The sequence below is a fragment of the Doryrhamphus excisus genome, chromosome 17 (assembly GCF_030265055.1).
Source record: "Doryrhamphus excisus isolate RoL2022-K1 chromosome 17, RoL_Dexc_1.0, whole genome shotgun sequence".
Classification (NCBI taxonomy): Eukaryota; Metazoa; Chordata; class Actinopteri; order Syngnathiformes; family Syngnathidae; genus Doryrhamphus; species Doryrhamphus excisus.
The window spans coordinates 4779837-4803727 of NC_080482.1; the positions used below are offsets into that span (position 1 = coordinate 4779837).

General features: G+C 41.6%; 1 protein-coding gene across 31 annotated transcripts in view; it reads left to right on the forward strand.

The window, feature by feature from the left end:
* Nucleotides 1-23891, forward strand: part of rims2a (regulating synaptic membrane exocytosis 2a) — a 112008-nt gene that overhangs the window by 49432 nt on the left and 38685 nt on the right. For 17 of the 31 annotated variants that reach the window (XM_058053500.1, XM_058053495.1, XM_058053510.1 and 14 more), the window contains 10 exons: nt 6659-7608; nt 14568-14779; nt 16004-16123; nt 16945-17044; nt 17160-17283; nt 18972-19018; nt 19186-19298; nt 20209-20256; nt 22500-22630; nt 22750-22921. In XM_058053500.1, coding sequence (XP_057909483.1) covers nt 6659-7608; nt 14568-14779; nt 16004-16123; nt 16945-17044; nt 17160-17283; nt 18972-19018; nt 19186-19298; nt 20209-20256; nt 22500-22630; nt 22750-22921 — 2017 coding nt within the window. Of the gene's footprint in view, nt 1-6658; nt 7609-14302; nt 14371-14567; nt 14780-16003; nt 16124-16944; nt 17045-17159; nt 17284-18971; nt 19019-19185; nt 19299-20208; nt 20257-22499; nt 22631-22749; nt 22922-23891 lie in introns of those variants that run through there. The other 14 variants (XM_058053499.1, XM_058053501.1, XM_058053528.1 and 11 more) reach the window with 4 other exon arrangements.

The window sequence follows — 23891 nt, forward strand, 5'->3', positions numbered from 1 at the left end:
GTTGGGAATGTCAAAAATGTCTTCGGAATATCAAATGAGTCGGCAGATTTTGCTTTTTAAACTTGCGGTGTTACCCCTGAACGCCATCATCACTTGTCAGCAACGACCGTATAAACAAAGGAGCACTGCTCACCTTGAACATACTGTATAACCTTACTTCCTAGTACCTTGCTGTGGAATTGGTGTGAGGAGTGCAGCCTGGGTGACTGTTGGCTGTTTTCTTAAGAGGCTTCTCACTTTGTCCGGCCCCTGAGATGTTATTTTGGTCTCCAAGAATAATTAAAGCCTCCTCCTCCTGACTCACCCCTCAGCTTTTTTCATTACCTCTCCACATGTACAGCCAGAGAGCCAGACAGCATCAATGCCTCGGATTTCAAATGCGGGTTGCTTTCTGGTATGAAAAATGCATACTTAGCAAGAACCCAGTGCTGGTGTGTTGCTGTGTTTGTGTGGGGGAGAGAAAGGACAGAGGGTGCAATCCAGTTCACCCGGCATTTCGCAGGCCTTTTTTTTGTGAGTGTTGCTGCTGTGAAAAGTCTGATTTGCTGGAGGTTTTGCCAAAAAAAATTGCACTGGAGATTTTTAGGTGTTTATACAAAAATTCCGTGAGGAAATGAAAGTTGCAATAAACAGTGAAAATTGTTGAAGAATTAACTAATATTATGACTGAGGCTACAAAAATAGGGTTTATTCAGCCACAACAACGTACACTTGTATTCTTAAAGGAGAATCACTACAGTATTCACAGCTTATTTGTGACAAGTTCAGCCTCAGTTATCACCTCTTCAGGTTCAAACTGCACAGTCAGAAAAAGACGAGGCCAAAAATGGCGGCGTGGGGATCTATGATCTGTCTGTTTTTTTGTTGTCGTTCATCGGGTGTTCATGTTACCATATTTGGTTGCTTGTGCTCAACTGATGTACTCACCTCTCCCGAGAGGTTGGACTCGGAGGACCATGTGATTTTTACACCCAGCCAATCACGTCACAGACCGATCAATCAGTTGAGTTGTGGAGCAAATGTCCTTCTTTTTGAAAGCCCCCCAAAAATGAATGAATATAAACTGTAAATTATTAGCCATACAACTCTTTTGTTTGGCTTGTTGACAAAACTGAATCCAAACATGCATCAGCTGCTCAACAGCTTCCGAGAGATTTTTTTTTTTTTTTGCAGTGGTTCATGTACTGTCACAATATCTCCTATTCAGCCATCTTAGATGTTCATTAAAATGCCTCAGTCATGCTTGGCTGTTGTTGTATAATTGGCTGTGTAGTTTCTGGGCAACTGTTTGAAAAGGCATGAAATATATGGCATGGTAAGTATGTGGGGTACTTTGTTTCCAAGCGAAGGAATCCATGCTTGTATAACATTGAGCCAGCATTAAAACATGAGCAGACTCTTAGTATTTTAGATACTAATCATTGTTGTTCTTGAATGACGTTGGAGTCTTTTTGCCAGTTTTGGACTTGTGTTATGTTGCAGGGAAATTATGTCCTTATGATGTCTTTTTTAAATTACACTTTACTAAATGTTCATGATCAACTACTGAGTACCTACAGCCCTGTCAGATGACACCCAACCCAACAATCCGTATCACACGGTACTTCAAGTTCAAGTTAGCAAATACTGTATAATATAGTCATACTTTGTTTACTGCAAGGGATTTGTTTGTGCATGTTAGCCTTTTCAGCGTGATAGAAAGTAATGCATTATTTGCACCTTTAACCTTTTTCTGCAGCAAGGAACAGGAAAGAACAGCATACCAGTTTTGATCTGTATCTAATTTTGATGTCATACTCTTTGGGGGCTTGGCCTACATAGAATGCTAACCGTGTGTCGTCTTATAAAGGAGACCTACCGGAAAGTACAGTACAGTGCATAGGCTTAGCTATACGCAGTATGAACAGCATGAGGCACTGATTGGACAGAATGTCTCTGTGTGATCATGTACAGTATATTTAACCAGATGAGGTTGTGCCCAACCTCTCGCCAGGAAGACATTTTGAAGGATTATTTAACTTCAACACTCAAATCTATACCTTTTCCGCTCTAAACTAGTTAGATTCACACTTTTCAGAGCATCTCCGGTTTAGTCTCCAATGTGGCTAAGTTGGCTACAGTGATCCCTCCTGCTACATCTTCTTATTCTCTGCCAGACATGATGCGTATGGGGTGAGCAGAATCTTACTATAATGCGTTCATGAGCAATGGGCGTAATTTCCAACAAATTAAGAAATAATAGTTTCACAGGCGGAAGTATAGAAAACCCGCATTTCTATAAGTGGCGTTCAGGACACAAAGCATTAAATTCACTTTTTGTATGTAACTACGGAGCTGCTACAAGTGAGCAAATGACTTTTGTTGTTATAGGCATTTAGTTTAGAATCGGAATAATAAATAATAATGAAAGTTGCATATCTGTGTGGGACGTGTCTTCATGTACTCTTAGCTGTGGGGGAGCAGCAGCGAATCAGAAGGGGAGAATAATGTAAGCTGACTGATTTCATATGACATCTACCAAATGGTGTTTATGCGATCTGCGTAATGGGCACCCCGATTTAGATAGCATAACTGACCAAAATGTAACCATTTCTTTACTTAGGATTAAAAGAACGGGAAAAAAAGCTACCAGAAGAGGGGAATTTTTTTTTTCCAACAAGTTGTATTGTATATAGTTATAGACCGTCAAATCTCGTTTTTTGTATGATCACGTTTTTGAGCAAATGATGCACTCCTTTCCTGTGATGCATGGAGACTATGCAGCCAGCAGAGCCGAGCAAAAAAAAAAAAAATTCTCCTCTCACTCAGTGTGGAAGTGGTAACACACTAGCTTTAGAGTAGTAAATTGTAGAAGATAACTAGTTAGCTCGCTAGCTTGCTATGCTAGCGGTAGCCATGGTGAAGATAACTAATTAGCTCGCTAGCTTGCGGTGCTAGCGGCAACCATCTGTTATGTTCCTGCTTTAATCCCATAGCCTGTACAATGTGATGTAAACAAACAATATTAGGATTGTAAAAGTGATTATTGAGGTGTTATTTCATGTCTACAGGTCTCTAATAATGTTAAAGCCTGTATTTGCTTGAGAGGGAACGTGCCCGGCTAATGACAACAACACATCTTTGGCACGCTCTCCATTGAAAGAAGATAACGCAAGAAAAAATCAGCACGCTGAATGTGCAAGTCTTGTATAAGATCAATCATTAGTCACGACAAGAGAAGCAAGAATGCATAGCCCACTTACAAAAATGTCATCATTTATTCCTGCCTACACTAATACAATGTATATCTATTATACTGCTCAAAATAACAAATGAAAAATGTCCATCTGATAATATCTTCCCATGTTAAATGTCCGCTTTTTCGCCGCCAGTCTGCTGCACCGACAGTTTCCTGCACCTTACTGCATGTGGCTGGAAAGCACAATTTATAACCCTGCTGCAAAATCTACTGGCGGTCTTAAAGAGAGCTCAGTTTCAGAATTAATACCATCATGTGATGGCGAGGACTGGCTGGAGGTCAAGCAGCTACGCCGTTCAAGCTACCAGTCTGCTTAGCAAAGAGCATCGATTACCAATCACAAGAGCAGGAAGATGTGCTAGGCTGACTAATTCAACAGGAAGTCTTCTTATAATAGACTTTATTTGGTATTATATACAGATTCATTTTCGGCATCGAGCCAACAGAGGGAAAAAAAGTAGGGGGGGGGGGGGCAGATTAGAAGTCCAGGTGGGTAGAATTATTCCACCTCATCATTCTATGCATTATATTAATGCAAATATATTTCTCCCAGGCCTGGCACTTTGATGATGTAGCTGGTTTTCAGTGACTCGGTTTGATGTAGATCTGGTCTACTCTTGGAGAGAGTGAATGTATTATGATGAACCGTGTGTAGTGGATGTCTTCATCTTTTTCCTTACTCTTCTTCTACAATTTATTTCACACAAAGCAAAAAAAAAAAAAAGAAAGACACATTGTATATGATTTCACTTCTGTTACTGCATTTGTCCTCTTTCTATGTAGTCGACTTGCCTCATCCTTCCCACGAGGTTGGCTTTGTGCTGCAAGGAGAAATGTGGGATGTCGGAAGCGACAGCTGACTGATGTGTGGAATCACATGAGGGGCAGGAGGGAGATGGGTTGTTGATGCAGCACTTCCAAGCATAGAGCTTGAGGAGTAATAGTAAAGGAAAAGGAAGGCTGTTTTGGTCACTTTGAATGACATTGGGACATTTTTCAGATTTAATTTTTTGACTTACAAAATGACGCTTCTCTCCTTCGGTCCAGGCGTCAAAATGCCCTCCCCGCCAAGTTATTTCACATTTCACAGGATGAAGAGTCTTGAACCAGTCATGATGTGCTATACATATCACTATATTGACACTTACTATGGTACCCATTATGTCATTGGATGGTCATATCACCTCGTACTTCGGTACGTGACAAAAACAAAATTTATAAAATATAATAATTTTAAAATTTATTATTTTTATAAAAGTTTTTATTTTATAATATTTTATAATATTTAATGTTAATAAATATTAATTATAAAATTATATAATAAATAAATAAATTGAAAATAAATAAAAATAAACTTAAACTATATTAGGAAAGCAGGAAGTGAACAAATGTAACAGTTACTGATTGTAAAAGTACCAGATGGAGGGGTAGGATTTAATAAGCTTTGCTTTTTCCTACTCCTTTTGGACATGTGGAACTGTGAACTGATTATGTGATGCATTAAATTGTAATCTGATGCATGTTCAAATGAAATAAAACCATTACCATTACCATTTCCACACACTGCATATATTTCAAGTGAGGGACAGTCTGCCTGAATGTGGAAGAAAGCTTTCCTTGGTCTAACTAAGAACCATGTTCTCACTCATTGATGACCTAAAATGATGGTACTGTATTTGTCCCTGGTAAACTCTACTGCCAGTCACTCTCTTTGTTATTATTATAATTTTCCGTCATTCCACTGAATGAGGTCTCACAATCCATACAGTGTCACAGCAGAGGACTTCTATAATTAGCTAGGATAAGAACAGTAACCCAGGCTTCTATATGTTTATTTCCACTTGCAGCCCCGTAAACATTCCTTTCGGTTCTTCATCTGTTCAGATGATTCACAGCTGCTTGATCTGCTGCACACATCTCTACCTCCTGTTCCGAGCCGTGTCGCAGTCTGTGGAGACATCACAGTTGAATCTTTCCATATAAGGGGATGTGATGGAGGGGAGTACATCACTGTGTACTTGGTGACTCAATAAGTACAGCAGTCACACAGACCTCAGTGCTGCTGTTTAGGCATCACAATCACATGGTGTTGCATCTCGCTGTTTGCATGTCGAACTAGTTTTCACAACAAATATACTCAATTTTTAGCAAAAATATATATACTTTTAGACACTTAGTACTTCCTAGTGAAGTGTACCCACAATCAAATTAAATTAATTTGACTCTCCAGGGGTTAGGAGCAGGGCATCACCACAATATACTGGTCGGGGAAACACTGGTATGTTTCTAAAGAGTATTCCTTAGTAGGTCTATACGTGGTACAAGGTAACCCTGTGAAAGTGGTACTTTTGGAACTGTGACAAAGTATTGTGTTACTATTATATAATTTAAGGGCTCAGCTCCTTTCCAGCATTCATATAGTAGTGTGACTCTCATTCACATTTGCAGGGCGCTATCGCTCAACTTCTTCTCCTCTCTAGCACCCCGTATCTTAGCCGAGCAGCGGTTCGTGAACCATACAAAATGCTCATCCATCATACTGTCCCTGCCTGAACTATCATATTTTTAGGTTTCAATAGAAAAAGGCTACGCAAAGACCTCAAAAGGCATCCTTTATCTCTTACAGTAGAAATTATAATTTTTATTGGACTGTTTTTGGGCTCATGGGTAAAATGATTATTTGTTTTAATCGACTTTAATGCTAATTCAGTATCAGTATTAATCGCTGAAACTAAACTTATCCCAAATATTCCACTTTACAATGTTGCCATTGTGAAAATCATCGGGTTTGTTAACAAAAGGGCATAGAAATAACATAAAAATAACAAATTTATATAGTTTTATGGCTGAAGATTTTAATGATATTACATTTACGGTCGAGTGGTTAGCGCGCAGGCCTCACAGCTAGGAGACCCGAGTTCAATTCCACCCTGCATGTTCTCCTCGTGCATGCATGGCTTTTTCTCCGGGTACTCCGGTTTCCTCCCACATTCCAAAAACATGCCAGGTTAATTAGCGACTCCAAATTGTCCATAGGTATGAATGTGAGTGTGAATGGTTGTTTGTCTATATGTGCTCTGTGATTGGCTGGCTGGCGACCAGTCCAGGGTGTACCCCGCCTCTCGCCCGAAGACAGTTGGGATAGGCTCCAGCACCCCCGTGACCCTTGTGAAGATAAACGGCAGAAAAGCATAGGGCGAAATTTAGGTTAAAAGTGTATGTATGTGTCATTTTGGTTATTGCATTAATATAATTACTTTACTATTACTACACTAGAAAAAATAGCTTTTTAAAGTAAACTGAACATAAAAAATATGTGCTTAATCTCATTACGATTAATCACAACTGAACAATACGTAGAAAAGTAACGTAAAAACAATCCAGCTAATGTTGTTGTTCTTGTGTCTATGTGATACACAGGAAACGAAGCCCATCTGCATCCAGGGATCCAAACCAAATATACGACCAAAGGGAGGGGGGGGACCATTCGCAGTATGCGCCGACAGACGGCAGCATGCCCAGATCACCGTCTGACTACGGAGATGGGGACCCTCGGCGGGTTCCGCGGGGCCCACACATGTACCCAGATGTGAATTCAGCATGGACTGGCTACAGAGACCGGCAGGGTCCTGGACGCTGGCACTCCCAGGAATACCCTCTGGACCAGGAGCTAGATGGGCCACATAACGAGTATGAGCTCCAGAGACAGCGACAAGAGGAGTTCCAGACACGCTATCGCAGTGACCCCAACCTGGCACGCTACCCTGTGAAGCCGCAGCCGTATGAAGAGCAGATGAGAATGCATGCGGAGGTGGGCCGCCTGAGGCACGAGAGACGTCATAGCGATGTCTCTCTTGCTTACACGGAGCAGGACGACCCCGCCCCCATCCGGTTGTCACGTCAACATCTCACTGAACGCCGTCCGCCTATGGTGGGACAGCGATCTTACTCGGTTGACCGCTCCTCCCCAGGACCTATGGGTCCTGGTCTTGGAGGCCACAGAACATCAAACCACAGTCCCCCGACCCCACACCGCAGCCCTGTGCTGGGTGACCGATCTGGGGATCTTCGGAGGGGTGACCTGGGTGGAGGCGGGGATCCTATGAGGAGACAACAACACCACTTAGACCCCAGCTCAGCTGTCCGCAAAACCAAGAGGGAGAAGATGGAGAGCATGTTGAGGAATGACTCGCTGAGCTCGGATCAGTCGGAGTCGGTGCGGCCGCCGCCCCCCAAGCCCCATAAAACCAAAAAGGGAGGGAAGATGCGGCAGGTGTCGCTGAGTAGCTCGGAGGAGGAGCTGGCAACTACACCTGAGTACACCAGCTGTGAGGATGTGGAGATAGAGAGTGAGTCAGTCAGTGAGAAAGGTACGGGCTCGCACTTTTTTATCACTCTTTTGATGACATTCTCTTTACTTAACAGAACCAGTTTGCGGTCACTGTCCATTCTACCGTATTTTCTGGACTATAAGTCGCTCCGGAGTATAAGTCGGACAAGGCCAAAAATGCATAATTAGGTAGAAAAAAACATACATAAGTTGCACTGGCAGGTGGTTTAGTGGTTAGTGCGCAGACCTCACAGCTAGGAAACCAGGGTTCAATTCCACCCTCGGCCATCTCTGCATGTTCTCCCCGTGCATGTGTGGGTTTTCTCCGGGTACTCCGGTTTCCTCCCACATTCCAAAAACATGCTAGGTTAATTGGCGACTCCAAATTGTCCATAGGTATGAATGTGAGTGTGAATGGTTGTTTGTCTATATGTGCCCAGTGATTGGCTGGCGACCAGTCCAGGGTGTACCCCGCCTCTCGCCCAAAGACAGCTGGGATAGGCTCCAGCACCCCCCGCGACCCTCGTGAGGAAAAAGCGGTAGAAAATGAATGAATGAATGAAAGTTGCACTGGAGTATAAGTCCCATTTTTTTGCAAGTAATTTATTTTACAAACTACTTGACCAAAACAGACATTATGTCCTCTTGGAAGGCAATTTCTAACAATAATAAAATAATAGAGAACAGGCTGAATAGGTGTAAGATATGCTAACACAATGGTTATTCAGCTACACAAAAATAAACATGAACGGAAAAGGTGTCCAGAGTTTTTTCATTTATAAGTCGCAGGAACAGCCAACCTATGAAAAAAAGTGCGACTTATAGTCCGGAAAATACGGTAATTCCATTAACTACATTTTTTTTTCCAGAGGATGCAGATATTATTTGTTTTGTTGTCTCATGTTTATAATTATTGCTGTGTTATTATTGCTCAGGTATAACCTTGTCTTCAGTCTATATGTATACTTTCTCTTTACGTCTACCTGTAGTCTATTGTGTGTTGTATGTTTAGTCTGTGTGTATGAATGTATGTATGTATGAATGTATGCACTTAGTCATGAATGTGTGTATGCATCCTTTGAAATCCAAGTCAATACATACTATGTCTGCATGAATGAATGAATTTGCCTGTGGTGTTCATCTGCATCAAAAAATGATATAATAATCTATAATAATTGTAACCAGACTTTTAAGGTATATATGAACATGTTAGTCTTACTGAAATCAGACCAAATGTAATATCATAGGGGAGCTTGTACACCTGGATAATCCCGTTTGAGATGGGACTAAATAGGATGCTGTCCAAATGGTGTAGTACATTCTAGTATTCAGTCTATAACACTATAGTAAATATGGGCATTTTATGGCATATGCAGTGCTTATTGGTTGCATATTTATATGTAATAAGTAAGTGGAATGAATGAATTGTATATGACAGTGGAGCTGAATAAGACTTCATTTTGCTGCTGCCGAGTATCACGGAGAGGATGAGGAGGATTTCCCATGAAGCCCGAGTAGTTTGCTCCGTCATCTCTTGTCCCTCACTGACTCAAATGACTCCATCTTAAATCCCACGGTGTCACCGGCCCTTCTTAATAGGTTTATTAATCCTGCTTTGCCGCCTGCTAGTCCTTCTAAAGTCCACCATTAGCTTCTTAGTTTTGTTAGTTGTTAATGACAGGATGATTCCTGCTTCAGATACTCCATGGTTAATACGCCACCACTGCCACGTCGTCAGAGCGCTTCTGCAGTTTTATTGGAAGTCTGAGGCAGGAACACCGCTAGGAATTCTGAGCCCCATGAAAAAAAATATTATTATGATTTTATTATTATTTCTCCCCGTGCATGCGTGGGTTTTCTCCGGGTTTTCTCCGGGTACTCCGGTTTCCTCCCACATTCCAAAAACATGCTAGGTTAATTGGCGACTCCAAATTGTCCATAGGTATGAATGTGAGTGTGAATGGTTGTTTGTCTATATGTGCCCTGTGATTGGCTGGCCACCAGTCCAGGGTGTACCCCGCCTCTCGCCCGAAGACAGCTGGGATAGGCTCCAGCATTAGGATAGGCTCCAGCATTATCGTTACATTAATGAAAAAATGCTCTCAAAATAGTGTTGACCATAATATCGTTTTTCTTACAATAATTTGTAGAATAATTATCATCAAGGTAAATGTTTTATTGTGGCACATCTAACTCCACTAAATGTAGTGAAAGGTAGTGATGGAACTACATTTTGTGCTGTTTATGTCTGTTTAATTATCACTGTCCATTTTGACATAATCGCCTCTTGAATATTATATTCAATATATTATATGTACTTCTTTGAATCGCAGTTTAACTCCAACAGGAAAATAGAAACAGGATAAAGTATTACAAATATCATGCTTGTTGGAGATACGTGTGGCTGATTATTTTTGCTTGTTTAGTTTGTTAGCTTCTTCAATGCTCTGCCAGGGTCATTCTAATTGCAAATTGATTTTATTTGAAAGGCTTTGATCTGCACAACAGAAAGAGAAGGATGTAAAACTAACTGAATAGGTGAAGATGATGAGAGTACAGTAGCACAGTTTGCCTTTGTGAGCGCCTCTGTCACATGTCTGATACATTTAGTCTTCATCTTGCGTTGTTCTGTTATGTAACTGTTCTGCGCGCTGAGGAAAGCGGCCTGGCACCGGTGATACATTATTGATGTGGGGCTTTCCAGGTAGCCACTCAACAAAAGGAGGGAGTCGGGCTGTTTTTAGGTTCAGGGTTTGTGTTGGTTCCGTATGTAGCTCTCTGTCTTTTAGTTAGTTTATTAAGGGCTTTTAACAAATGAGCATGTGTACATGCCGGTCACCTTCCCCATGCAAAATATACAACAGGGATAAAAAGTAGAGATGCTGGGGATTGACTTTCTTAGCGTTATCCAATGTCATCCAGCACTTCATTACCAATGTCGGCAGCAACTCTTCCCTCAAACTAATGTCATGTACAAAATAAAGACAAGTACTGCAATAGGCAATACAAGTTGCCATATTTTCCGGGCTATAAGTCACACTTTTTTTCATAGGTTGGCTGTTCCTGCGACTTATACTCCAGAGCGACTTATAAATGAAAAAACAGTTTATGTTACATAAACACTGAGCACTTTTTCTGTTTACGTTTATTTTTTGTGTAGCTGAATAACCATTGTGTTAGCATATCTTACATCTATTCAGCCTGTTCTCTATTCTTTTATTGTTAGAATTTGCCTTCCAAGAGGACGGAATGTCTGTTTTGGTCATAAAATAAATTAAAATGAGACTTATGTATGTTTTTTGTGCCTAATTATGCATTTTTGGTGTTGTGCGACTTATAGTCCAGAAAAAATGGTATATAAAAAGTGCTGTGGTATGATATTATATTACAGGTAATAAAGGAAGACGCCTTACTTTCCCCCCTTGGGTATTAGCTCATGTTCCGCATGGCAGGTTGGACTCGAGTTTTAGTTTTCTCATGTTTTTACGTCACTTCCTGTTTTGCTTGTTTATATTATTTTTAAAGTGTCGCTGCATTACACGCAGAGCAAAACGTAACACTTTACAATCATTGCATATTTGCATTATAAAGGCAAAATGTAGAAAAAAATTCCACACTGCCGACATACTGAGCATCTTGTTCTGCGGAGCATGTCATTACTCATGCACAATATAATTATTGACAGAAAAATGATATCTATATCTCATTTTTATAATCCAATGAGGACCATTTGGTCTATAATTAATACTAATAATTTACAATCTCATTTGTATGCCAATATCGGTCAGTCGATATGATGGGACATTCCTAGCGAATTGCCAAACTGACCTTAAGCGATGAAAATACTTGCATAAAGCACCTTTTGACCCCATGTGGTCTGTCAACATCTCAGGGTCTGTGCACTCAGCCTGCCCGGGTGAGGAGATGCGAGTGTAATAGCAGGCTAAGCAGGGTTCTTTTCATGCTCTCAAACCTCTCAAACCCCAAGGGTGCTGCTGTGGAGGGAGGAGGGTTTGATGGAATGAGAAGAAGGGGAGTCAGGAGGAGAGAGAGAGGGTGTGCCAGCTGTAATGGGCCTGGCTCGAGCCTGTGAGAGCTGGAAACTGATTTACCGCTATGAACCTCTCCCTGTGTTTTACTCTTTATTGATTCCCCTGACATGCAGTCTCATAATAGTGCCGAACAGACAGAAAAGGGGGCTGGATGGTTAACTACAGCAGAGAGGTAGGCAATGTGCAGTGACAGTCAAACGTCCGTAATGATTAATGATTGTGGGAACTGTTTTTTGCCTCCGTACGGCAAATATTTTGGAAAATATGTTCCTAAATTGAGGCTAAAATAAGCCTGTGCTATTGTGTATGTAATATACATTACTTAAATAGTATCTTAATTTTATAAAATGAGCAAAGTTCATATTTTAAAACTTATTACATGTGATCTGCGTCAATGTTTGTCACCTGCCACCATCACCTTGGTAACACTGTGGTTAATCATACACACGGACCTGCCTCTTTTGTGCTCCCTGTGAGTTATAGTAAAAACAACATCAATAATTAATGATCCAATTAATAGTTTACACTGGTTTTTATTGAGCTGTCAAAGTGATGGAGAGCATGCCGGTGGTGAACTCCACCACCGCCTGCTCTCAGCCTTCGCCCTGAATCAGCACTTTGTGGGGCCTGGGAGCCGGGGCTTGCATGCAGGGCTGGGCGCAGACTGCTGATGCTCACAATTCATGGCTGTGATGAGTTTCCTCCTGCCTGAAAAGCCACTCAGGGTCTGTCTCGAGTTGTAATTTGCAAGCTCCTCGTTTCTTTGCTCCTCGATCCTCTCTTTGCACGTTAGCTCCTCCCACCTGAAATTCCATCGAGGAGTCGAGGGGCGGGAGAAGTGTTTGGAGAAATCATCTTTCCGTCACTGTCATCATTTAGTGGAGGCGTCATTCAAAGATGACGTGTGTCACAATTATTCTGAGTTATTGCCATCATAGCACAGTATGTGCATGGCAGCTTTATGTTTGACATCGAAGTTATAAAACTGGAATAAAAACCCCAATAAAACCGAATGTGTTTAATAGATGCCTTAAATGATTTAATTTCTGTATAAAATTTCAATGTGGAATGAAAACAAGTGTAGAATCACCCATCATTGGATCATTATTATCATTATTATGCTCATTTTCCGGCCCTTTGTATTGAGTTGTGGACTCCTATAGAGCAGCTACACACAATAACCAACAAAGAAAGCTTTCTAGATCTTCCGGAATCTGCACCTACTCCAGCTGTTTTTCTTTGTATTCCGTGCTTCCCCTCAAAATTGTCTGTTTTTGCGTAGTAAAAACAAAAAGTGTTTTCACTTCTAGTATTGTGTCAGAAGAACTCTGTCCATTAAATGGACAAGTTAACTGTTGTCAAAACTTAATCCGGATCTGAATCTGAAAGTGGAAAAGATAACGATTTATGAAAAAAAAAACGACATGCTATAACAGTTATATGTCCAGGCTCAGTCTATATTTACCGTGTCCCCTTCCTGCTATGACAACAGCTGTAATCAGAGCCTCATCTTTTAAAGCTCTCCCAAGTGCACTTTAGATTGAGGTCAGTTAAGGCTGTGTGACACTGCAATCTGAATCCCCCCCATTCCTGTCCCACGGATACAACTGCACATGCGAGGAACATGTGACGGAATGCTGTAGAATTTTGCCCAATTATAAGGCTTCTAGTGGTTTAATGTGTGGTTTTTTTATTCTGACCACAAGACTTGTTTTGCCTTTCAGTATAGCTAATCATGTTACTTTGAGGTATTAAGTGGCGGTCAAGTGGTTAGTGCGCAGACCTCACAGCTAGGAGACCAGGGTTCAATTCCAACCTCGACCATCTCTGTGTAGAGTTTGCATGTTCTCCCCATGCATGCGTGGGTTTCCTCCCACATTCCAAAAACATGCTAGGTTAATTGGCGACTCCAAATTGTCCATAGGTATGAATGTGAGTGTGAATGGTTGTTTGTCTATATGTGCCCTGTGATTGGCTGGTGACCAGTCCAGGGTGTACCCCGCCTCTCGCCTGAAGACAGCTGGGATAGGCTCCAGCACCCCCCGCGACCCTCGTGAGGAAAAGCGGTAGAAAATGAATGAATGAATGAGGTGCTCCTGGTCTTTTAGTCACTGACTAGCTTGGCCTTAAAAGGCTTGGTCATCATGAAAATCTGAGTAAAAAAATCATCTAAATAGAAGTGTAAAAGCATAAAAAGGTATTTTGTGCAATGGAAATTAGTGACCTGAGGGTGCATATGTAATAATATAATAATCATGCTGAAACCATCTAACTCCTGAAAGTAAAACTTTCTTCCAATGTTGCTTACTCACTCATCCATTCAGTCATGATGAGGTGTGCTGTCATGGAAGATGATCAGCATGCACACGCTGACTAAGGACTTGAAGTATCTTGTTTCAACAAGCCTTGGGCGAATCAACCGGAATGCTCTAGTAAACTATAAAACTATTTTTTTTTTTCAAATTTGTCATTTCTGTGTTATAACCTCGGCTGTCATTTTCCCTCAGGGATCATACTGTAGGGCGGATGATTGAGAAATTAGGCAGTGGGTGAAATGATGTGTTTGTGTACATGACAGTGAGTGTGCTGGTTTGTGTCTTTGTTGTGGTTTGTGGTCTCCTTACTGCTCCCTCTTGCTGTCCTCTCTCATGTACGTGCACCCTCCCCCCCTCCACCTTACAGGAGATTTGGATGGCCATTGGTGGGACCATGCATCTTGGCATAGCAGCGAGGCCTCCCCAATGTCTTTGGTGAGACATGTGGAGCCCCCCCCCCCCCCCCTCCCTCCTGCCTCGTAACCTCTATCCGTCTCTCTCTCTCTCTCTCCTTCTCTTCCCCTCATCCCCTTGTGTTCCAGAGTCTTTTGTCATCTCACGTTTCCTTTGTTTTATTTACACCTTTGCATGTTGTTTTTCTGTTTTCTTTCTGTTTTATCCCACACCTTTAGGGGACAGTCAAAGGGGAAAAAGAAAAACAATTGAACAGGCATTTATGTCTGAGCCGGCACACACCTTATCTGAGAGGCAAAAGAAAATGGTGCGCTTTGGGGGACACTCATTTGAAGAGGACTTGGCGTGGTGTGAGCCGCAAGTTAAAGACTCAGGAGTTGATACGTGCAGTAGCACTACCCTAAACGAGGAGCATAGCCATAGTGAGAAGGTACTGAGACAATCTAGCCTGCATTTTATTTATTTTTTTTAAATCTATATATATATATATGACCTCCCCCGTCTTTGTTTGCTCTGTGTCACCAAGTGTAAATAGGTGAGATGTTTGTTTTTTGGGTTTTATTTGACATTGTATAAAATGATTTCTTTTACGATTTTGTTCCTCTTTTGTTTTCGGTTAATTTTGGCTGCACCTTGCTTGGTGTGGCTGAAAGAAAAAAAAAGTCTTGCAGGGACACCCCCCTTTGCTTGCTACTGTACTTGTACTTGCTGTTTTGCACCCCAGTAGACAAACTCCACACCTTACAGTAGCTGTAAAGATGACCACTGACACTGAACCCTTCTGTTTGTCATGGCACAAAGGAATGTGGGTCTCTTCTAGTTGCATGCTTGTTTTTTTCCGTATGTTGTGTTGTTGCTCTGCAGACTTCCTGTTAGAGCGACAGGCAAACCTTTAACAAAGGCCGTCCTTCTCACTCTGCTGCCCTGCCCCTCAGCAACCAACCCAGATAGAACCCGCCCCTGGCCAATATCCCCCTCACTTCTCTGTAAAAACCCAACTGATTGTTAGCAATCACCGTAGGGAAAATTGGATTGTTTTGCACCAAAACTATTAGAAGATATATTTTTCTTTTTTCCCTTCCACTGCTGTTTGTATTCACGGCTTTGTTGTGTTCAACATGCTTTTCATCCTCTTTTTAATCTCTGTCTCAGTCATTTTGTTCTTCTATCAAAGACGACCTTTTTAGCCCTTTTCATAGTCTCCTCTCCCCCCCACACCCCCACTTGACATTGGTTGGATGTGTGTACTGAATCCTCCATGTGAGACTCTGATCCTTATTGCCCCCCTCCTCCTTTTGATGAGCTGGTTTAGTAGTGCCAGGGCTGCTTGCTTTTACTCTGCATGGGGCGCTGCATGACGCCCACTCCACCCCTCACTCCCGACAGGTTCACACAAGCTCCGGGAATAACATTCATTATTGTTATTAAGTTTTGTTTGATTTGAATCTTTATTTTCCTGTACTGTATATTGAAACGTCCATAAACACACACGTTAAAACATATGATAGTTCATGTTTTATTGTTGCTGCAGCGAGTTTGTGTGAACTTTCTCCCCCTAAGTGAATTAAAATGCCCCCCATTCACTGTGAACATACCTGGAGTGATCACAATGAAGTTGGTAAACACAAGGTCTGTTGTTGCTCTGACCTCGTAGCATCCGGTGACATGGCAGCCGTCCAAAGATGGGGATCGCCTAATAGGGCGCATTTTGCTCAATAAAAGAATGAAAGATGGAAGTGTGCCTAGAGACTCGGGAGCTCTGCTCGGTCTTAAGGTGAGTCTACTTTGGTTGTGTGATGGACCCCGACTGTTATTTGTGTGTTACATCATAGCTGTACTCCATATTATTATTCAATGGGACTCGACTATTAGATTCATATTCATGATCTTGAAATCACTGCCATTTAGAGGCGCCACATATCATTGTCTATTGGCCTATTCCAGATGCTTCTATAAAACAACTCCAGCTCCAAAAGGCTTGATTACTAAGAGAGAACAAATAACAACAAGATGGGAAAAAAGGATTACTGATTAAACGAGAACCATAAAAATGCATGTTTGCGCCTTTTGCATTTCAGTCTCCTCAGCAGCAGTAAATGCACCGCGCAGCTCGGCCAGCCAGTCAGTCTATCATTCAGTCTGCAGGCTTCGCCCTCGCAGTCCATCCCTCTCTCTTCTCCTCTGCGAGCCCCCGGCTTTGGCCTCAGCCTGTTACATAAAGCCATTTCATTTAGCAGACCTCCCTAAGCTCCTTTGTATGTTGGCATTCAGCCTCCATTAAGCAGGATTTTATTTGTATGATGAGAGTGGAGTACGGCGTCTTACGACGACGGTACAGTTCTAGCCCAGAGGCTTGCATTATGTTACGGAGTCACAGAAAACTACTAGTGTGTACCCCGAAGGACTTGAACATACCCTGGACAAACAGACAAACCTAAGAATCGCAACTTTATCACTGTCTCTCCATTTGAAAAGCTTTATTGAAGTAGCCGTAGGGAGTTACAACTATACATTGGTTGAAACTCAGGGCCAAAAATATCAATATCGATATCAATATGTCAACGCTGATATGATCTCCTCTCCTCTTTACTGCAGGTGGTCGGAGGCAAGATGACGGAATCTGGTAGACTTTGTGCTTTCATCACTAAAGTGAGGAAAGGAAGTCTAGCGGATACCGTAGGACACCTCAGGCCAGGTATTCAGGACAACCCAAACGTTTACATTTGCATTTAAATACAACATCCAAAGTCATCACCACAGTTCTAGTAGCGGTAATATGCACAATAATGTATTTTCTGACATGTTTACAGGTGACCAGGTGCTGGAGTGGAATGGGAAGCTTTTACAAGGAGCCACATTTAAAGAAGTTTACAATATCATTCTAGAATCCAAGCCTGAGCCACAAGTGGAACTCGTGGTCTCACGGCCCATAGGGTGAGTTCTCACACACATTGAAAGTAGACCTCACTTGGTGCTTCTGTATTATGAGCGTGTTCGTGTTTTCAAAAGGAATTATTTTACATCAACAAGAACATGAACATAAATCATTGGTTCAGATCATTCAATCATTCATTTTCTAATTGGGGTGCTGGAGCCTATCCCAGCTGTCTTGGGGCGAGAGGCGGGGTACACCCCGGACTGGTCGCCAGCCAATCACAGGGCACATATAGACAAACAACCATTCACACTCACATTCATACCTATGGACAATTTGGAGTCGCCAATTAACCTAGCATGTTTTTGGAATGTGGGAGGAAACCGGAGTACCCGGAGAAAACCCATGCATTTACGGGGAGAACATGCAAACACAGAGATAGCCGAGGGTGGAATTGAACTCGGGTCTCCTAGCTGTGAGGCCTGAGCGCTAACCACTCAATCGCCGTGCAGCCTGGTTCAAATCAATAAAACATCAAATTGTGTTTATTATGCATTATAATGGGATAGCCTCATATCTGGACTGTACTGTGACTCTTCCTCAACAAAAGCAAGAAATAATTGACAAGCCAATTATTAAGAACACATCATAAAACATGTAATAATAATAATAAAGGCACGACGAAACCAGTCTCACAGGTGATGCAACCAGATATAGCGATTCTGATCAGGAGTTGTCAATCTCTCTCACACTGAACACGGCGGTTTATCATCAATAGAGCCTGTTGTGTTTTGGCATTCGTTCAGGTTTTTGATTGTGGGTTGGGACCAGCCTATACGCCTGACTATATCACTGTAGCTCAAACCAGCCTCCACCATAACCAGTGCATGGAGACGTTCACCTGATAGACGTGGTGTGATGCCGTTCACTGGACTAACAATGCTGGCCTTTTTTGGCCCTTTATATAGGGCTCCAAAACCAATCCTCAATGTGTATCTGGTCCACTTTTGCGAGACCAACCTATGTGCAATGACTACTCATCATTATCTAAGTTTCTATTGACTGTCGGTAACCGCAGCGCGCAGACCTCACACCTAGGAGACCAGGGTTCAATTCCACCCTCGGCCATCTCTGTGTGGAGTTTGCATGTTCTCCCAGTGCATGCGTGGTACTACTTTCTCCGGGTACTCCGGTTTCCTCCCACATTCCCAAAACATGCTAGGTTAATTGGCGACTCCAAATTGTCCATAGGTATGAATGTGAGTGTGAATGGTTGTTTGTCTATATGTGCCCTGTGATTGGCTGGTGACCAGTCCAGGGTGTACCCCGCCTCTCGCCCGAAGACAGCTGGGATAGGTTCGACCCTCGTGAGGAAAAAGCGGTAGAAAATGAATGAATGAATAATTGGGAATGATAGTGGATGCATCACTGCAGTCATATTTACATACTATAGGCATCCTATGTTATTCTATGTTCTTACTTGTCTTTTTCTCTCTCTGGCTCTGACTCAGCTTAGAAAACCTCTCTAACACACACACAGACACACACAGACACACAAACAGCACCAGTTTTCAGTCAGTTCCTATATCTGACCTGCTTTGTGCTGCTGAGGGTTCTGCCGTGTGAATGAAGACTAATGTTGTATTTAAGGTCATTAAAGCACCGCGCATTCAGCATGAGCTTATTGATTCACTCCACCTCATCCTTTTCTTTCATCCTCACACGTTCTATTTTGTTCTTTTTCCAGAGATATTCCAAGGATACCAGACAGCACACATGCACAACTGGAATCAAGTGAGTCTTGTCTGTTACGTAATCTCACCGTGGCCAGCTAATCAGACAAGAACAAAATCTGAATGAATTTCTTCTTTCTGGATTGCAATCTCTCTTCCACCGCACATTGTTGCATTGTTCCCTTTTGTGTTATATTCCCCAATTATACCCCCCATGTCATATTTCAGGTTCTAGTTCTTTTGAGTCCCAAAAGATGGATCGCCCGTCCATTTCTGTCACATCCCCCATGAGTCCCAACATGCTGAGGGATGCCCCCCAGTACTTGTCAGGACAGCTCTCAGTAAGTGACTTTTGTGATAAATTACCTTGTCGGTTAATGAGATGGGTTTACGAACATCCAGCTGATCTAATTTCCTGTTTTTGCGAGTTGTCAATATTCATAGCGACACAAAGTGTCAAGAAAATGGTCTGCTAGTTTGTTAAGACAAACAGGCACAGCGTCACATCTATTTGGCAGACCCGACCGCCGACTCTGCATTGACCGTGTTTGGATGCGTCCATTTTCTAATTAAAAAAAACCCTCCTGGGATGAATGGGTTAAACATTTGCATTGAAACAAGACAAAACCAACTATGAAATGTTGGATTCATAAGAACACGTTTGTATTTGCCTAACATGTTTATTGTAGGGATGCTCCGATCTGGGATTTATGCTGCCGATACTCGTCATCCATGAGTGAAATGGGACGATACCATTACCGATCACAGTGTAAATGTTTAAATGTACTATTGGCGATATCAGGGGTCACCAATGGGGACAAAATCTATATCACTCTCACAACGACAGGTAAGTCCAACATTGGTTGCTATTGGCTGGATGCTGCAATTGGGGCGGAGGTGATTATTCACAGAAATCAGACAATACAGATCGATGGCAGATGGATCGGAGCACCCCTAGTTTATTGTCTGTGTGTTTTTGTGTTGTCTTTAGTAAAATAGTTTTTTGTCATGTGAACAAAAATTGTAGCAAAAAAAAATAAAGACCAGTTAAGTGGCATTAATATGATGATTATTACATCTGCAATATCTGATGAACAGAGCAGAGACAATATATCTTTAAAATAAATCTTTAAGATGCAAATGGAAGCCAAACCCTTCTGTTTTGTGTTTGGGTGAATTATAAGCTTTTGTTGTTTTGTGGGATTTTAGTTTTATTACATTTCCTTTTTGTTGTTAATTTTGCTTATCCAGAGCCAAAGCCTTAGTAGAAGAACAACGCCTATTCCCCCTAGGGTCCAGGTAATGGGCCCTGTCTGAAGGGCACTCTCTCTTTGGTCTTTGCTCTTTGACTGTTGACTGGCCTTTTTTTGTTGGAAAAAATGCATTTCCAGGGAAATTGATGCTTCAAGTTTCCCTCTCAGTGCCTTGTGTTACATTCTTCTCTATGATTTTTTTGCTGTCACCATTTTTGATTGGAGTTATTATTGCTCATTTTAACCCATTCATGTCAGTCTGCCTTGGCAGTGCATGCACAACTAATCAACATTCTAGAAACGTTTCCATTGCCTGGTTCAAGTTGTATTATACTGTATCTTGTGGTACACACGCTGTTTTGGATGTTGAAGTTTGCAGTGCAAGAGGGTGTTCTGGGGACAAGGATTTTGAGTTATTTTATGATTCATTGCACCGTGATACACTAACTGTGACAGACATACACAGAAGGACTTCCTTGTGTGAGTTCGAATGATGGAGTGTTAGTCAAAGTTAGTCGAATGTTTGTGTTAAATGGTCTATGGTTACATTTTGCAGTGAAAATGTTAACTGACAAACCACTTGCAGATAATCCTAACAACATCGCACCTTTTTATTGAAGTCTCTCCTTTATTGCAACCCAATCTTAGCCATACCTGTCAAACCTCCAGTTTTCCAAGGGAAACTTTCGTATTCTGCCCTTCTTTCCTGGCACGCTCCCATTTTAATAGTTTCCCATATTTTCCCCATTCTGTGAACTCTCAGTTTTCATTTTTAATCTGTTCCTAAAGGTAAACCTAATTAATCCATCCCAGAAAAAAATCAAAAGTAACATAATAATTATACGTATACATGCAGAAAACAAGCAAAATGCATATAAATGGTGAATGAATGGATAAATGAACATTTGACTTTTACCTAGCAAACGGGACGGTATGTAAGAGTTGTATGTGTTACTCTAGACCAGCGGTGGGCAAATATTTAGACTCGTGGGCCGCATTGAGTTAACAAAATTGTCCGGGGGGGGGGCTAGAACATATATTTAACACACACACACACATTATTTTATGCTTGTAATTTTCCTTGAATTATTTGTCTAATTTTATCTGTAAAAGTGTTATACTATCAGCTGTATGTTCTCATGTCCCTTTTTAGGAGCACTTTAAACATTAAACCACATCAAACTATGTAATTTAAGTTTACAGTTTTATTTTATTTTTTATCTTTTACTAAATAAGACATCTGACTTGCAAGTCATGTTGCCAGTTTGTATGTTAAAAGTTGAAATATTTAGACAGCAACTGGCGGGCTGGATTCAAACGATTGGTGTGCCGCATGTGGCCCCCGGGCCGTAGTTTGCCCACCCCGGCTGTAGACTGTTCCCAACCTAACTAGATAAGATAATAAAGCTGTACACTCGCGTACTTGAACACTACTATGAACTTGACTCTTCTCTTTTGCGATGCTGCATGGTTCGCTGGTAGTTTAGCTCGTGGTTCCGACCCGACCCTCTCCATAATCATACTCTCCATGAAGTATGGACAAAAAGCTTAGAAGATTTATTTTGTCATTTCATTTCAATTGCTTTAAGGCCACTGTTAAATAGTCGTACTGCACCTCTTCTAAGTGTCTGCTTTTGGAGTCCATACTTCTATTTACCTTTGATTACACTTGAAGGAGCATGATTGATATGTCAATATCGGTGCCCTTTGTCCAATATCTGCGACATTATGACATTATTCACTGCTAGATGGCATTATTTCCCTTGAGCACATGCTGGTAATGTTAGAGCATCTTTCTTGTAGCATTTCACTTCACCTTTGTTTAAATGAAATCCAGACAATTGCATTTGGTTCCTTTCGATATCCTTTATTCATCTGTGCAAGAGAAACACTGCTGGATAAATTGTCAGACCAAACACAAACATATTTGTTTTATTTGGTATTACATTCACTTTTCTTTAGTCACATACCTAAGAGTACAATATTGAATCAGTACTACATTATTGCTACAAGTGTCCATGTTTTTTTATGATCTAACAGTATATTTAATTTAAAAACAAAACCCCATCAAGCATGTGACTTGAACTTTTTTCCCATAATGGGTGCATACAGGAGAAGACCCCATATTTTATTCAAGTGTACTACAAAGTTGAAACAAAAGACCAAATACCCAAATATAATAAAATCGTGTGAATGTATCTTCTCCTGCATTACACCCCCTTTGTGCATTTTCTCGACATTTCCTTCAGATCACCTTTACTGAGTTGTGTCTCTGTTCTGCACTTGCAGGTCAAACTGTGGTACGACAAAGTCGGCCATCAACTAATAGTCACCATCCTGGGAGCCAAGGACCTCCCACCCAGGGAAGATGGTCGGCCCAGGAATCCTTATGTTAAAATCTACTTCCTCCCCGATAGAAGGTAAGTGTAGGACCGATCGTAGGAACGCTTCGTGTTAATGTGTAGTGATGTGTAGTCATTCTGTGGCTCTTTAATGTAATAGTTGTGAATAAAAATACTTTGAATTATTGTTCCCGCAGTGACAAAAGCAAGAGGAGAACAAAAACAGTGAAGAAATCCTTAGAGCCCAAATGGAACCAGACCTTTATGTATTCACCGGTGCACCGGCGGGAGTTTCGGGAACGTATGTTGGAGATCACGTTGTGGGACCAAGCCAGAGTGAGGGAAGAGGAGAGCGAATTCTTGGGGGAGGTAGGGAAGACGAGGAAAAAACACTCACCGGGGTGTACACTATGTAGACACGACTCTTGGGACACACGTCTTCATCTAGTCTTTCATTACCAGCAGGCGGGTTAGACACCTTTATTCATTAACGTCTTAATCTTTAAGTTCTTCTATTCTTGCAACTTTGTCGGATCTGTCTGAGTGAGACTCATTTCCCCAATATGCAAATTAGTGTGGAAGAACTTTGGAAAAACTTTACCAGAATGCTTTTCTAGCTTTACAAACACTATTTTTGTCACTTCATGTTGGTGTAATGGATAAATGTATACTAATACTTTTGTTGACATAAAATAGTGTATTTATGTTGTACATTTAAAAACTCAATTCACTTTTCTGACATGGATAGTTTGTCTAACATTTGCAAGGCTGCACGGTGGTCGAGTGGTTAGCGTGCAGGCCTCACAGCTAGGAGACCCAAGTTCAATTCCACCCTTGGCCATTCGCATGTTCTCCGGGTACTCCGGTTTACTCCCACATTCCAAAAACATGCTAGGTTAATTAGCGACTCCAAATTGTCCATAGGTATGAATGTGAGTGTGAATGGTTGTTTGTCTATATGTGCCCTGTGATTGGCTGGCGACCAGTCCGGGGTGTACCCCGCCTCTCGCTCGAAGACAGCTGGGATAGGCTCCAGCACCCCCGCGACCCTTGTGAGGAAAAGCGGTACAAAATGAATGAATGAATGTTGGTGAATGGCTAAATGTATACTAATATTTTTGTCTACATGTAATAGTATATTTCTGTTGTACAATGGTGTACATTTAAAAACTCAGTTCCCTTTTCTGACATGGATAGTTTGTCCAACATTTGAAAGACTGCACGGTGGTAAAGTGGTTACCGCATAGGCCTCACATCTCGGAGACCCGTGTTCAATTCCACCCTTGGCCATCTCTGTGTGTAGTTTGTGTGGGTTTTCTCCCGGTACTCCTCCCACATA